Below are 16,670 nucleotides of genomic sequence, written 5' to 3' on the forward strand. Positions count from 1 at the left end.
GTGATGGAGAATGACAAGCAGCCCAGAATTTCCTCCCTTTACTTCCTGGCTCCTCTAGGGATATTTGGAAGGAATGTCACAGTTTACCTTCTGGTAGCCTCCACGTCTGGATCAAATGCCCTTCCACAATTTATCCTGCCTATCCTTCCCCAACTGCAAAACCCCAGGATTAATACCTAGAGTCCAGCCTAGCCCTTGCATTCTCCCTGGTAGATGAGTCTACTCCCCTCTGTCCTCTGGTTGTCCTGGGTTCGATTTTTATTACCCACTGATAGACCTTCTATCTCTTCTCTGTCCAGTCTTGAACTCTGGGCTCTCTTGGAACTTTGCTCAGCCCAATCAGCCTGAATATTCTTTCCATGGATTCCACTCAGTTAGACTTTGGATCTGTGCCTAGTTAATCAGCCTTATCTTTGCAGTATGTTCAGGCCCACCTTCCACTCCTTGGTTCTTGTCCTCCTCGGCCTAACTTGTCCCTTCTCCACTCGCACCCCTGGTGGGACAGAATTCCTCCTTCCTCCCAACCTCCCTCCTTCTCAAACTCCTTGCTCAACATTTCGAAATTGCAGATGGAATATAATCTTAACCCATTGTAACATTTACTTTTCTTTTTTTTTTTTAAAGCATGATGCTAAAACCTTATGAACTTGAAGTAGAAGTTTCAGCAGAATGCGTCACCAGAGATAACTGGAAAACACCCAGTTGTATGACTTCAGAAGCATTTGGGAAATCTGAAAGTCATTCCCTTGGCCTAGTGTGAAAATTCTGAGTTTTGCTTTGCCAAGTTTCATTGGGTTTGAAATCATTGTTTTGTTTAAGTAACCACAAAGTTCCAGGTCAGGTCAGCTTTGATTTTGCTTCTTTCACAGGATATCCTGTCCTGGTACCGCCTCGTCACCTCTCCCTCCTGTAAACCAAATTTCTGTTATTGGCATTGTTTGTGATTTCTTTTCTTTTATTACCCAGAGTAACTTTCAAGTTGAAGTATTGCATACTATTAAATATTGGATATAATAATTTTCAGAGTTAGTGGCTTTATAATTAAAAAGGGCTCTGGGTGGCTCTTTGGTTCAGAAAAGCAGTGTCTGTTGTTGAAAGTAATGGGTTTCCTCCTTGAAAATGCTGTTAGGGCACAGCTCAGATTCTCTGTAGGAAGGATTTGGCTTCTTTTATTCAATACTGACTTCACCTTCTCCACCTTGACCTAGTTTTTTAGCCAGAGGGGATATTCTCTGAGACTATGGATGGCCTGGTCACCAGGAAAAATAAAAGAGAGAGAGATTTGGCAGTTCAGCTCTCCAGTGATGTGAGCTGGGCCCACCCAGGTCTGTCCTGGCCCCTGCCCTGACCCTCCCTGCCGCAGGGAAAGCCATGGGTCATGCATCATTTCAGTGCGGCTACCTCTCCCTGAAGCCCTCATCTCCTGCTCATGTTCTCTTTTCCTCTCTCTGCTGAGCCCTCTTCTTCCTAAAGGCAGTGCCACCATTTAATTATCTGTTGGATTTGCCTGTGAGCTCTGTCTCCCTGGCTGCCTAGAAACCCCAAGGGTGGAGGCCACCTGTGCTTGGTTTTCCCAGGAGCGCCTCACAGGGTGCTGGGGACATCGTGGACCCTCGGAAGATTCTCATTGATTGGTTGATGAGGGTTTTGATGAGGGTTTTTTTTTTATCTTCTTTTCCTCTTCTGATGTTTGGAGAGCTTTGGCATTGCTGATGGCATTTGCCAGTGCAACTCAGTGACTTTAGGCCTTTACTATCTGAATAAAATAACAGCTGGCATTTATTTAGCTATTACCAGGTGCCAGATGCTGTGCTGAGCCTTTTACATCAACGATTCTTCTCACCACAACCTTAGGAGGTTATCATCCCCAGTTTACAGACAAGGAAACTGAGACTTAGGGACATTTTAAATGATCAACCAGCAAATCCAGTGTGCAAGCACAGGGATGCCTGACTCGGAAGCTCCTTTCCTAAGTGATCATACTGGTCCTTCCACAAGTGACTACTCAATCCCAGCTCAGCCCACAGTGGGACTGCTTTGCATTGTCACTGAAGAGCATCCACTCCTCGTTTCCTGACCGGCTTATGTACTCTTACTGCAGGAGGTGATTTGGCAGCAAAAGTATCTGCAGTCTTCACTGGAGCATTTGAAATGCCTGTGCCATCATCTTAATGTATGAAAACACATAAAGAACAGGAAGTAACTGAGTCAAGTAAGACTGTTTCTATTTGAGGCAGAAGTGAAAAACAGATTACCTGGCCACTAGGGATAGAGGGACTTCATTAACTGGAATGTGGTCTGGGGCTTGGGATGGGCCATCCTGACATAATGACTTTGGGCAGTCATCCTGTTGGCACTGAAAAACTGAGAGCATCAGTCAGGCTGTGCTGTCGTATGAAAGGAAGATTTTATTCCTATAACTTTTAAGAGTGAAGAAAATTATTAGTTTATTACACCACTCTATTGTTACTCTTTGTGTTTAGTTTGATTAAGTCTGTGTAAAGGAAAAGAATGACTTTGACCGTCAGGGTGTCAGATAACTTACTGCCTGGCTGGACCCTTTAGCTAGTTAGAGCATTTATTGCTGTTTAACCAGCCTTAGGCAAGTTGCTATGAAGAAATATGTGTCTCCAACCTCAGTGGATTTGCATTCTATTGAAGGAGATTTTTTAAATAACTTATGAAAGATCTAGTAAAAGGACACAGAGGAGACACGGACATGGTGGAACAGTGTATAGCGTTTATGCAGTCAGGCTCTGGCGCCTTTGGTTCAAATCCCAGTTCTGCCATCTACATGTGTTCTTTGTTTGGCACATTCCTTTCCTGTCTATGTTCCATTTTCTCATCTGTAGAACAAGACTATTCCTGGTATCCACCTCATGTGCACAGTGCTTTGCATGCCTGACTCTTAGCAAGCGTTCAGTGTATGTTTAGCTATTGTGGTAGCTGCTATTATCAAGCATTAAACTGTTGTTTCTAGCACTAGGCGCTAGGTGCATTGGAGAGATTAGTGAAGGCTGGAGTAATCACAGATGATTTCATGAAGGAGGTGGGACTGGAGCTGAGTAGGCTTTAGCTAAGCAGGTGAAGGGAAAGAGAGCATTTCCAAAGCCAATGTAAAAGAAACAAGTGTGAGCATGCTAAGTTCAGGACACAGGTTATAGTAAAGCAAACTGAACTAGATTAATTGTGTTTGGGGTAGCAAGAACCAAGTTAGGTCAGGCACGGTGGCTCACACCCGTAGTCCCAGCACTTTGGAAGACCAAGGCAGGACGACCCCTTGAGCCCAGGAGTTCAGGACTAGCCCGGGCAACATAGCAAGATCCCATCTCTACAAAACATAAAATTAGACTGGGCGCAGTGGCTCATGCCTGTAATTCCAGCACTTTGGGAGGCCAAGGTGGGTGGATCACCTGAGGTCACGGAGTTCGAGACTAGCCTGACCAATATGGTGAAACCCCATCTCTACTAAAAGTACAAAACTTAGCCGGGCATGGTGGTGTGCACCTATAGTCCCAGCTACTCAGGAAGCTGAGACAGGTGAATTGCTTGTATCTGTGAGGTGGAGGTTGCAGTGAGTTGAGATCGCACCACTGCACTCCAGCCTGGGCAACAGAGCGAGACTCTGTCTCAAAAAAATAATAATAATAATAATTAAAGTAAAGTAAAAATTAGCCAGGCATGGTGGTGCACACCTATAGTCCTAGCTACTCAGGAGAGGCAGGAAGCTTACTTGAGTAAATCCAAGCAAGAAGAGCCCACAGGGGAGACAAGCAAAATGCTTGGAAAGAAAGGAAGAACATGGGGAAGAATAAACTCAGAAAAATAATTCATGCATTTCTCATATAAATGTTTGAGCTTTGCAGGTTGGATTATGCTAAGTTTTACTGCTTTGTTACCAAGATTATTGGTATTATTCAAATGTGAGAAGTGTGCTAAAATAGTACAAATGCACCCAGAGCCACTCGTTAAGTAAACATGACAGAAGTGACAATGGAAGCATCATCTACCCAATTGCTAATTGCTGATAGACACCCATGGGCCTTGAAATGTCATGATGCTTTTGAAGAGTTTTGAAAAGTCAAAACACTTTTCCCATTCTGTCTCATCATAAATCATTCTCAAGGTAATGATGTGTTATCCTCCATGTTTTAAAAGACAAGGGAAAAGAATGATATGGGAAGTCATCGCACTTCTGCTCACAGCCCAGTGACTTTCTGCGCTTAGGATGGAATCCAGAATCCTAGTGCAGCTTACAGAGTCCCACAAAATCTGTCCTTGTACTCCGTCTTATTATTCTCCATAGCACTTTATTGTAGTTGACATATGTAAAAGCCATTCATTTATTTTATCTCCCTCAAACTAAGCTTCTAGCTCCATGACTGCCAGAGACTGCATTCACTTTCATCCTCCTGGTACCAAGTGCAGTGCCGGGCACTGGGGAACACTCCAGAAATACTGGTGGTAGGAAAAAGAGAGAACAAGCCAGCCCAGCAGTGGTGGGTGTTTGTGTTATTTCTGTGGACAAACTTTGATAACTGAATAAATCCACAGCCCTCTCCTTTCTCTTGCCTGAAGCATGGATGATTATTAACTTTACTTTAAATGAGGAAGACCAGGGCTCAGTGAGGTCGAAATGGTTGATGTCTAGTCACTTGCATTCATCCCAGTCTATTAAGAATTTATTCTTAATCCAGTCTATTAAGGATTTTCCACTTTGTTTCACTGTCAACTCTCCCAAGGCCCCTTGCCACCTTGTCTTTCTGCTGATGTAACTAACCACCCCCATCCCCAGCTGCAGCCCCAGTGAACTAGGCCCCCTTGTCCTCAGAGAATAAAATGTGGGGCTCCCTCACTCAGATACATTCACTCCGACCCAAAGGGGATCTGAACACACTTCCTTTGGCAGTGAAAATGCAGGGTTCTCCAGGTGTTTTAAGTTTCATTAGTGTGTGGCTATTGCTTTTCCATTTCAATTCGCAATTGTTAGACTCTTAAAAGGGCATCCAGACAGTGACCCTGGTGCTGTCACCAAGGACAAGTAGAGGACTCACCAGAGGGCAGGGAACTGATAATATGCTCTGTAAGGAATTGTGGTTATTCAGCCAAAAAGGGAAGGGCTGTCCAGCTACTCATTCATTCATTCAGCACCTGTTTATCAAGTGCTTTCTCTGCACCAGACACTGTACTCAGTACTGGAGATGTGCTGGCCATCCGGGAAGACATGCTCCAGAACTCAAGCACAGTATGTATCTGTGGACAGAGACAGCCTTCAGACAATTCATGCATTCATTGCACTTTAATAATAACAGCTTCATTAGGCAATATTTACTGAAAAAAAATAGTGACAACTACAAAGAGGGAGGTGCTCTGGCAGCATAGAAGTAGGAAACCTACCCCAGTCTTTAGTGATCAGGCAAAGGTTCCCTGTGCAAGTAACACTTTGGCTAGGAGCAAAAGAGGAGTAAGAATTAGCAATGGGGTAAGGACTTTTGACAAAGGAAATAGCCTGTCCCTGAAGCAGGTAGGAGCCTGGCATTTGCAAAGCAGTCAAAGAAGGGCAGTGGAGAGGTTGTAGAGGAGAGAGGCGGGGAGCAGAGGAGAACACATCTGGGATGATAAGAAGCAGCTGGGGAAGTAGGTAGGTACCAGATTATGCATGTGGATTATATTAGAAGGCTACTGTAGAAACCCAGGGTGGGCATGCTGAGCAAGTGAGGACTAGAGGAAGGGTAGTGAATTCAAGAGTATGAAATGGTCAGGATGTAATGGACCTGACACGGGCACGGACAAAGCAGGAGGGCACAGAGATCATTCAGTAAAGATATATTGACCTCCTTCAATAGGCAGGCCCTGTGCTGGGATCCGAGTGCACAATAATGAAAAATAGAGTGTCCAGGCGAGGATGATTCTCAGGATTCTGTTATCACCAACTGGGTGGTTTACAAAGTCACCAAGGATTGAGAAGCCAAATTGTGGGGAAGATAAATTCTGGATGTTGCATATGAGGGGCGCTGACTTGTATAACCAATTTCCTTCTCAATTGTCTCTCCATTGTGATGATGGAGAGACATCCATTAGAGAGAACTCCATTGTGATGATGGAGAGACAATTGAGAGGGAAACTGGTTATACAAGTCGGGGACTCAAGAGAGAGGTCCCATCTGGTGATACAAATGCAGGCATCATTGGGTTCAAGATAGTCGTTGGAACCACGGGAGTGAATAAGACCCCTGATGTTACACAGAGTTTGTGACCACTCATTTTGTTTCTCAACAGAATTCAGAGAAATAGGATTGAGCTGTATATCAGAAGTCATTTAAAATATCGATATATTTATTCATCACAGGAATGATTCAGCCTAAGGCTAACTGGTCTTATATATGTTCCTGGGAGTTAAATGACTAAGGTACATAGATCCTCTTACCTGGAAGTTCTAGGACATGGGCCCCAGTGACAACACCAGGTTGTCAAGTTTTCACCATGACAAGTCAAGGTTTCAGCAATGGCTTGGGAGTTTGGTAATATTTGCAAATAGTACCTGGAAAACATTCAGTGGAAAAGATGCTTCCAAGTGCACACACCACACACACACGCACACATATTATGGCCTTTGTGTATTGGCTTAAAAGAATCCTAAAGAATCCTAAACTGTTAAGCTAATTCAGTAAGAAATGACAGAGTGGTCACTTCTTTTTTTGAATTCATGTAAACATGGAACAGACACACTAAGTGTTACAGTAAAGCTCAAGATAACAGTGACATAGATGATCATTACCTGTATAGTTTGCTCTGTTCCCTCTAAATAAAATGCGAAGGGGAGAAAACTGTTTTCATATCTAAATCGTGCTCCCAAGCAGAAGAATTTCAAAGAGTGAATCAGCTAGTTACATAACAATACCAAGTTAACTGCATTGCAGTTCTGATGTTTTCTCCATTGTTCTGTAAGTCCATACTATTTAGAAGACCACTTTGATTCTGACTTTTTGCCTGTCAGAACTTTACTTTCAAGGGAAAGACATTTACACCCAGGAGATCCTTCCTTCAGGGTGTCTGAAGTCTCCTAACTTACGGAGCCCGCTGCAGCAGCCCTGCAGCAGGGACCCTGTGGGATTGTATAGGTTATGTACTACACAACCTTAGGGATGCTGTTTTCATAGGCTGGGGTTTTACACTGTGCAACCTGCACGGTTAGTTGTAAAGACACCTGCCAAAAATCCCCAGTTAACTCCTCCACATTTACAGCTGCATTTTAGGGCCAATAGCTTTGTACCCTCAGGAGATGGGAAGCCAGGATAAGGGGAAACAGAAGTAATGAGATGTGTGGAAGAGGAAGCAGGGATTAGCTCTTTTCAGTAGAAACTGCAGTTAATCATTAATACCTTATTGCTGCTTTGATTTAACCTTTTGTCTTCCTTGAAAAGGAAAATGAGTTATCTATAAAGAAGCTTATTTTGTCTAAAGTGACGGTTATTTTAAGACAGAGAAGAAGCAGGAGAAGTTGGACAAATACATTATTTTTTATTCCTCCAAATACATTATAAATACATTGTTTGGTATAAATATATTGCTTGTCTTAGAAAGAAAATTAATACAAAACAAATTTAAGTAAGCTTAGTAGTCAGCCCACATATCTACAAATGACTTCCTTTCAAAGATTCCTTACATTTTGCAGCCTTTGTTTTAACATTTTTTGAAGGTTTATATATTATAATCCTTATTGTAGATTATACAATGAGAAAATAATACAGCGGACTAATGCAACTGGCTGATAATTTAATCTGAAATTTTGAAATCACTTGGAAAATCTAACATGACTGTATCCAAATTTTAAATAGTCACTTTCAGCAACACACACACCTTCACCAATGTCGAGTGATTCAAAGAAGGGGAAAAACAACTCCTTTGGTTGTCATTTTATTTACAGGATTTGTCTGCACAGCAGAGAAAAATGTTCCATTTACTTCAGAGACGGTCAGAGATTTCCAAGCCATTTGGCTCAAGAGATGGTTTAAATAGGAATGAATGTAGTATACCTTTAATTCTCTGAAGTAAGAGAACTCCAGCTGAGGTTTGGTCCAGGGCACAGTCTGCTCTCAACACTGAAGAAAATCTATCACATTAATCCCAGTGGCTCAGAGTCCAAAGCTGCGTGAACAGAATACTCAAGGATAGGAAGTGTGAGAAGAATGCTTTGAAAGAAACTTTAAAAACAAAACGACTATTCAGAGAATACCAGGTCTTATGTGGAATCATCTAGCACGTAAGGAAAGATATAAATAATTATGCCTGAGAAACATAACTAATTAAAAATAACTCTATGCATAAAAGGAAAACTATAGAATAACTTTTCTGCTCCAGTGTTAATGTGAGATGCCTCATAATGAAATAGTAGGATTTTTTTTTTTTCATTTCATTTCACACAGACACATGAGAGATGGAGAGGAAAATTATATTGCCTGAAAATGCCAGGGTAGATTTACTAAAGATGTTATCATATGCTATATTTAAGACAAAAATCTAATTGCTGTAATTTATCATACCTCTGGCTATTAAAACTGTGCCAATTTAAATATTTTAATCATCTGCCACTTTTGTACATAGTGACTTTTTATAGAAGATTCTATGAAACATTCTGATTTTGTCAGCCTTTGTATGATTTTTAGGAGCTCCTTAAGTAGAATGAACATGCTTTAAACATGTAGTTGTGTTTCCATAAGTAATAAAAATTCCTTGTGTTTTTCTTTTAGTTTGTTCAGTAAAATACCTGGAACTGCTTTATAACTGCTTTATAAATGTTTGAGAGCACAAGCTGCTAAATCCCTTTTATTTTATTTTATTTTATTTTTTTCTGAGACAGACTGTTGCTCTGTCACCTAGGCTGGAGTGCAGTGGCGTGATCTCGGTTCACTTCAACCTCTGCCTCCGGGGTTCAAGTGATTCTCCTGCCTCAGCTTCCTGGGTAGCTGGGACTACAGGCTCGTGCCACCACACCTGGCTAATTTTTGCATTTTTAGTAGAGACAAGGTTGTTCACCATGTTGGCCAGGCTGGTCTCGAACTCCTGACCTCAAATGATTGGCCCGCCTCTGCCTCCTAAGGTGCCGGCATTACAGGCGTGAGCCACTGCACCTGGCCTGAATCCCTTTTAATTCCCTGCACACACATCAAGCTTGTAGAAAGCAAGGTGGACCACACCCTTCCTTTTGGTTTAGAGAGAAGATTATTTTAATGATCAGTTAAATTTTTGAATAAAAATTACTCCACTGACTGACATGAATTTGCACCTTGGTCTTGAAAAGTCAGAGACTCAAAAGACAGTCATGGAGGCAAAACTGCTCTTTAAAAAACAAACATTAAATAGTACTCTTTCTGGATGGTGGAAGAAAAGGTGGTAAGAAAGTGATCTTACAGTATAGAAGAAAAAAGTATCCCAGGAGTAAAGATGGCCACTACAGGGAGAAAGAATGGAGGAAAGACAGCAAATGTGGAGAGAGAAGGAGCTGGAGGCAGATTCCTTTCCCTGCTGTGGGTGTGGGAGGCCTTTGGGAAATCTAACCCATTTCAGCAGAACACATGGGCTGCATCCGGTTGTCCCCACCCTGGGAGCCGCTCTGTGTTTTCATCTGGTTTTGTGTACCTGGTGAGACCACACTATCTTACATACCAGAGGACTCATGAGAGCAGCATTATGACTAAATCCTGTCTGTGTGTATTAAAACATAGCATTATTTCAAAGTTAAATATACATATATAAGTTTCCTAAATCACAAGAAACCAGGGCTTCTTCCCCCCTTTATTGAGGTATTAAGGTGCTTTGAGCTGGATTCCTTAGGGTCACACAGCCAAGACCAGACCCTACATCTTCCCAATCCCAGCCCATTCCTGCTTCACCTCCTTTCTGTTCTCCCCTCTAAACCTGCTCTCATGAAAGTAGTTTGCACGTGCCTTTCCCTCGCACACCCCATGCCCAGTGCAGCACCCTCTGCCTGATGAATAACCAGGTGTTCATTCTGCAGGTGCAAAATTCCCCATCAAGTGGACGGCCCCCGAGGCAGCCCTGTACGGGAGGTTCACAATCAAGTCTGACGTGTGGTCTTTTGGAATCTTACTCACAGAGCTGGTCACCAAAGGAAGAGTGCCATACCCAGGTAAGAGCAGAGCCTCGCAGACGTGGGCCTGGGATTGGAGGCTTTTTTGACACCATTTGGGGAAACTTCATCCACTTTGCTTTCTAAGCCCCATCCTCAGCTTTCTGCTGAGCTTGAGTTTGAAGAACACGGCCAGGTATTCAGCCAGAGAAAAGCAGAACTGGGAGCCACCATGTATGTAGACAAGCAGCCACCATGAACTGTGTGTCAGGATTAATGTAAGTAGCAGCTGGTCTAAATGCTTCAGTCCCCTTCCAGTTCATAGAATCCCTCCTGTCTCAGTAGGAGTATGTGTCTGTGGTTCCCAGAGCAGAAATGTCACTGGCAGTGCCTCTGCCCAAATGGAGTTTGCAGACATGTCTGGGAAAGAGAAGGAGAAAAGCCCCACTGCTTTTTGATTACACTGTAGCACTGACCCATGGAGTGAGCCTGGGAGGAACATGCCAGGACCTGTTCTCTCCGCAGGACCCAGCTCCAGATGGCCAAAGAGAGCAGAGGCACATGCGAAGTGCAATTTAGAGCCACTCGCTGCCTGTTGCTGAACAGTCAAAACATGTGATAGCAAAGCAAGTCTAATGTAAAGAAATCGGAAATTCTTAGACTCTGGAATGTTTCTGGATTATCAGACTGATGCTTTCCAAAGGAAGCACGAGTTTGGGTTATCCATGCTTAAATTGATGAACGTCGACAGATGGTGACATAAAGGACACCCATGCCATTTCACCTCCACGCTTTAGTGGTTACAGCACAGGGACGATCTGCTTTTTTGAAATGTTAAGGACGTATTTTTCAGTTACTGCTGAGTGAAGAGAGAACATAGCTCCCCCTCATTCTCTGCCTAAGAAAGGAGCTTAAAGGAAAAAAACAAACAAGAAAAAAAAAAACAGTGATAGAAACGATAGTGAAGATTAATGAGGAATTTAGGTCTCCTGCAAATTCTGGGTTTGTAATCATATCTTTGCAGTCAGAGGAGCCAGCGAAGGCAGATTAATTTCTAATCCCTTTGTTCCTTTTTTATGATTGTTTCTGGTCATCTTCAGAGAACACAGAGAGGGGCGCATCAAGATAATCTCGTTCTGGGTTGGTGTAGCCTTGAGACTCCTAGGAGAGCCAGGTTGACATGGAGGCAAAATTGACAAATTCCCGGTCTCTGAAGTGCCGGCACTGGGCGTTTAGAGATGCGGGTGTAAGTCAGTTTTATTGATGCTGCAGTGACTGCTGCTGCCGGCTTGCACACACGGGCAGACACTCCAGGAATCGCCAACCAGCACAGAAGAAAGGGCTGCCCTGGGGGATGGAGCATAGCGTGGGTGTTTCTGAATCGCTTCTCAAAGGGGGACATGTGTGGGTCTTGGGACGGTGAAGATGTGCAGGCGTCTCTTCTTTATTTCTTGTCTGAATTTTGAGCTGATTTCTTCCTGATCCCCCCAGGTTTATAGTCACCCTGTGTGTTAAATGCAGTCAGGGAGGAAAGGTTAATGTTGTTTGCGTTGCTGTGAAGCCTTCCCTTGCAGTAAATACAAAGCAGCTTTTTGTTACTCAGAATCTCACACAGAAACCAAGACAAAGGGCTGGAGCGGCGGTGGGGGGAGCCTGGGAGAAGGAAGGCAGGTGCGTGTTTCTCAGGCAGCCTTTTGTCAGGTTTGCTTTTAGCATAAAGAAAATGGCCTCATTTTAACTCTTAGACCAGGATTCATTCATTCAGCGTAGCTTCAGTCACTGTGAACTGTGCCAGGCATTTTCCTCTATCCAGGAAATACTGCAAATAAGACCTTCATACTCTCAGCAAGCCTTGATTAGTACCTGCCTCAGGCTAGGCATTGTCAGCACAGTGGGCAAGTAAATACATTTAGCCCCTGTGTTCGTGGGCATTACAGTCAGATAGATAAAATATGCATCAAATCCAGGGAGAAACCAGCCTTCTTTATTCCTGGTTTATTATTAGAGGGAGTCATCCTGAAGGGATGGATTACTTGGCTTTACCTACTATGGGGCCTAGGTCTTCATTCTCATAATGGGGTCAGGGACACCTGATCCAGGTATCCACACACAGCGGGTCTGAGAGGGACTCTTCATGCCGAGTCCTGTGAGGATGGCAGAGGAGTCTGAAGTGAGAACTAACTCCAGCGGCTCCTGCAGAGAGAGCTGTGAGCAAGTGCTGGTCTGCAGTGGGCTGTGGGAACTGCCTCTAGCTCTGGAGGAGTGCTGGAGAGAGGGGGCTGTGTAAGGAAGGCAAGTAAGCCAGACCTTGGAAGGCAAGCAGGGTTTCCTCAAACCCAGAAAGTGGGAAAGCATCCCAAGGTCTGGCACGTGGGAAGGCACGTAGGCCTGGGAGGGCCGTTCCAGGGATCACAGGATGAATCTGAGAAGATGCCACGTGCAGGGACACACCTGGAGATGTGGCTGGAAAGGTGGCCGAGAGCCTGCGTTGGGGCCTCGCTGGTTGGCAGTGGTGACCAGGGAACTGTGTCCTCATTGGGGGTGTCATGAGCTGGTCCTCATTCAAAGAAAACCACAAAAAATTGTCCCCCGGCCTGTTCCTACTCATGCGTTCTTTCTGGGTTTTGTTTTTTAACATAGCTATAATCCTGTTTAATTGGGTTTGTGAATCCAACAGAAAACTCCCCTTGAGGGAGAAGCTTTTACAGAGGGATTCCAGTTACAGGATTATTATCCTAACGAAGGATAATATTTCCTAAGGAATAAGAGGTTTCACGAAGCTTCCTTCAGATGTCACTGTGAAAACAAAGAAGGACCTTCCTCTCTGCATTCTTGCTATTTGTTGGTGTGGCAAGTCAGTCAGTGTACGCTGAGGGCTCACTTCTTAACTTCCCATGTTGTGTCTTTGTGCCTGTTGCTAGTACCCCAGGACAGACTCCGAGTCCCGGTCCGTCATGATTTCCATTCTGCATTTTGATGCAGTAGTCATGTCTCGACTGGCTAGAGTATATTTTCAAGTAATGCTTTTTTGGAGAACAGTAGATGGTGGTACATTTTTCTGAGTCTTCCATACCTGAGAAGAGCCTGCTGTTTCCTTGACACATAAGAAAGGTCCTTTGGCTGGTAGGTGAAGATGGAGGTGCAGGAGAAGGAGGTGACTTATAAATCGGTTTTATAAAAGCTTTCCAGGCATCTTTGCCCAGCGTGAAAGAAGGCCCAGAAGTGCCAATCCCAGAAGGAACTTATGTTGGAGTATGTGAGGTGTGACCAAATAAAGGGCAAAGGGAGGCGGAGATGATAGAACATTGGCAAGTTGTGTGAGAGGAATGGACAAAAAGGAAGGGAAGAGGACAGTCTCAAACTGAATGAGAACCTTGAAGCCGAAGGAGAAAAAAATACTGAAATACGATGCTGAGATTAACAGGGGGGTGGTGGAGAAAAGTTACATCACCTTACCAGATGAGGAAGGTTGCTTTCAAGATGTGTAACAAGTATGGATGCAGTTCCAAGGAAGAGCTCCATCAGTTTCCTGCTAACAGCCTGACCAAAATGCATTCTCTGCATTGCAGGCTAGCTTGCTTTTCTGCAAGCAAGGGTTCAGGAGCATTCTTTACCTCAAGATTAGAACTGATTTCATACTGATGGATTGTTGTGTATGAGAAATAAAAACACTTAAATAAAAGCAGTTTTCTGGGGTGGATGCATAAAATCAGAGTTATGCATTTTTACCTGTCATTTCACCTTTAAAACCGTTCTCAAATCCTTCTTTTCCTCTCTGCTTCCGGTTTCTCCCCGCCTCCCCACCACCCACCCACCATTCTACCATTGTCGCCAGCAGAGTTAGTATCCCAGAAAACACAGACCTGGTTATCTCACCCTGCTAGTTAAAAACGTCCACGGCTTCCCTTTGCCTTCCAGATAAATCCTAGAAACCGTAATTTTACATAGTTCTTTATAACTATTTTTCTGCAGTCATTCCACAAATATTTATTGCGTACCTACTACATGCCAGGTACTGTTGCAGGCACCAGGAATACAGCAGTGAAGCAACAGACAAATGCTGCTGCCCTCATAGACTTCCATTCTTCTTTGAGGAGACAAACAATAAACAAAGATAAAGAAGCAAAATATAGCTAGTAACAGCTAGGGAGAAAAATAAAACAGGGAAGGGGAGAGAGAGGAGAGTGGCAAAGGAGCACCTCACTGGTCAGTAAAGACCTGAAGGAAGCAAGAATCGAGCCAGGTGGGTATCTGGGAGCAGAGCCTTCCATCAGGGGAAGGGGAGAGTGCAGAGACCCCCCCCCAGAACCACAGGCGGCTAGCATGGCTGCAGCAGAAGGAGCAGGAGGTCCCAGCAGCCCCAGGGGCAAATCAGATAAGGCCTTTCTAGCTCATGGTTGGAATTTTTGCTTTTACTCTTAGTGAGATGGGAAGTGAGGGGATTTGAGCAGGCGAGTGACATGATGTGACATGATTTCTCTCTTGCTGTCTTCCATCCTTCACACGTTACCCAAGACACATCAAGAGATCTCTCTTGAACATGCAAGCCTCTCTTTGTGGCTCCTCTGTCTGCCTGAGAACCCTTCAAAGCCCAGCTGAACATCATCTGCTTTGGAAAGCCTTCCCCATGTCCAGACCAAATGGGGTGCTCCCTCTGCTTGCCTCCATGACACCTAGCGTATTTCTGTTGGGCCCCCTGTTTGTGTGTCTGTATTTCTCAGTAGCTTCAGAGAAGGGAGTTCCTTTGATGGGTTCCCAAGGCCCAGCACGGGTCCACCCCATAGTAGACTCTCGGTAAGTATAAGCAAATAAATGAGTGAATGAGACAGAAAAAAAAGAACTCACCTATGAGGTTTTTGAAAGAAGGTTTTAAATTTTAGCCCGTGGCCCGCAAAGCCTTTTAACTGTATTCCATTATCTTCACACATAGATACATATTTTCCCAGCCACAAGGTAGCCTCTGTCCTCAAAGTTGTTCTGGAAAGTTGACCCTGTGATCATTTCAAACATCATGTTCCAACACTATTCTAGGCAAAGTGTCCTGGCCGTTCTGTGCCCTGGCTCTTAACTGAACAGCTGTTTTGTGGATTTGGCAGGACCTGGTAGAGCAGGAACCCTTTATTTATTTATTTTTTTTTTAATTTTTTTATTTTTTTATTTTTTATTTTTTTTTGAGATGGATGAAGTTTTGCTCTGTCACCCAGACTGGAATGCAGTGGTGTGATCTCAGTTCATTGCAACCTCTGCCTCCGAGGTTCAAGTGATTCTCCTGCCTCAGCCTCCCAAGAAGCTGGGATTACAGGCACCCGCCATCATGCCCGGCTAATTTTTGCAGTTTTAGTAGAGCTAGGGTTTCGCCATGTTGGCCAGGTTGGTCTCAAACTCCTGACCTCAGGTGATCCATTCTCATTGGCCTCCCAAAGTGCTGGGATTACAGGCATGAGCCACCACGCCGGGCCAGGAACACTTTCTTAAGCAAACCACACTTATTCATTGGAAGCACTTTCAAATCATTCAACAGGTGACTTTCTTGAATACATCTAGTTGCTTGATAATGACCTGAAGAAGTAAGGGAAATTAATGAAACTGGTGGCTCTTTCCTTAAAGGATTCCAAGTGCCACTCTGGTCCTCCCTCCGCCTTAGAGACCTGAACCGTAGATACATTTTCCTCTGTGTTCAAGATAACAACAGGAGCAGATTTTTCATGGGAGAGGAAAGGGTTAGGACTCTCCAGCCAGGAGGAGACTGGGAAGCCGAATGAAAGCTCTCATCTTAGCCGAGGCTGCACTGTCTCTCCCTGGCTCGTCCACAGTCCCTGGGGTTTTCCTACAGCTCATGATGTTCCCTCGGAGAGGGAACCCTGCCTGGAATGCCCAGAGGTCATGCTGTCACCTCCCCCTACAAGGTTTTCCTTGGCCAGCATGTCGGGTGAGAAGAGGAGGGAGACCAGCAGAGAATGCGTGTGAAGAGGGCAGCCAGAGAGGGACTTTCGGCCCCCAGTCCTGTGTTCCAGCCCCAAGTGCTCCTTGGTCTCAGGGGTGCAGTTCCAGGGCCTTCCTCATGGGCACCCTGCCTCTCTTTTTCACTCCCTTTTTTTTTCTGGGACAAAGGAGTTCTCTGTGATACTATATTATCAACTTCAAATACAGAAATACCTGTGTATTCAGTTACATGAGTAGCTGTCTTTCTGTGTGTATTAATACAATGGGCTGAATAAAAGCCGCTGTCCTGAGGTTATCTGGCAAGATGGGGAAAGAAAAACAAAACAAGTCATTATTGTACCTTCTCAAGATAAGTTCTTTATTCTCATCCGCACTCTTCCATCAGCTTCCCTCTGCCCAGAATTTTCACAGTGATCCTACACTAAAACCTAACTCGGCGTCACGGTTGTTAACCAGTACGATAGCAAGGACACATGAGAATCTGTTAATACAAGCACATGCGATGGCGCAGGCTCATGCTGAGCAAGCACCATTAACACCCCTCCTCCTTCCCAGCGCCAGCACAGCCCTGCTCAACAGACGTGTAAACACAGGGCCTTTTCACAGGGTTTATGCACAGAAGCAAGGGGAGCCTCAGA

At 44.3% G+C, this 16,670-nt stretch overlaps 1 protein-coding gene across 4 annotated transcripts in view; it reads left to right on the plus strand.

Moving 5' to 3' along the window:
* The window catches only part of FYN (FYN proto-oncogene, Src family tyrosine kinase), a 99,311-nt gene that overhangs the window by 74,983 nt on the left and 7,658 nt on the right, over positions 1-16,670 (plus strand). For all 4 annotated transcript variants that reach the window (XM_011970614.1, XM_011970611.1, XM_011970612.1 and 1 more), the window contains one exon: positions 10,018-10,149. In XM_011970614.1, coding sequence (XP_011826004.1) covers positions 10,018-10,149 — 132 coding nt within the window. The remainder of the gene's footprint in view (positions 1-10,017; positions 10,150-16,670) is intronic.

The sequence above is a fragment of the Mandrillus leucophaeus genome, unplaced genomic scaffold, assembly GCF_000951045.1.
Source record: "Mandrillus leucophaeus isolate KB7577 unplaced genomic scaffold, Mleu.le_1.0 Scaffold96, whole genome shotgun sequence".
Taxonomy (NCBI): Eukaryota; Metazoa; Chordata; class Mammalia; order Primates; family Cercopithecidae; genus Mandrillus; species Mandrillus leucophaeus.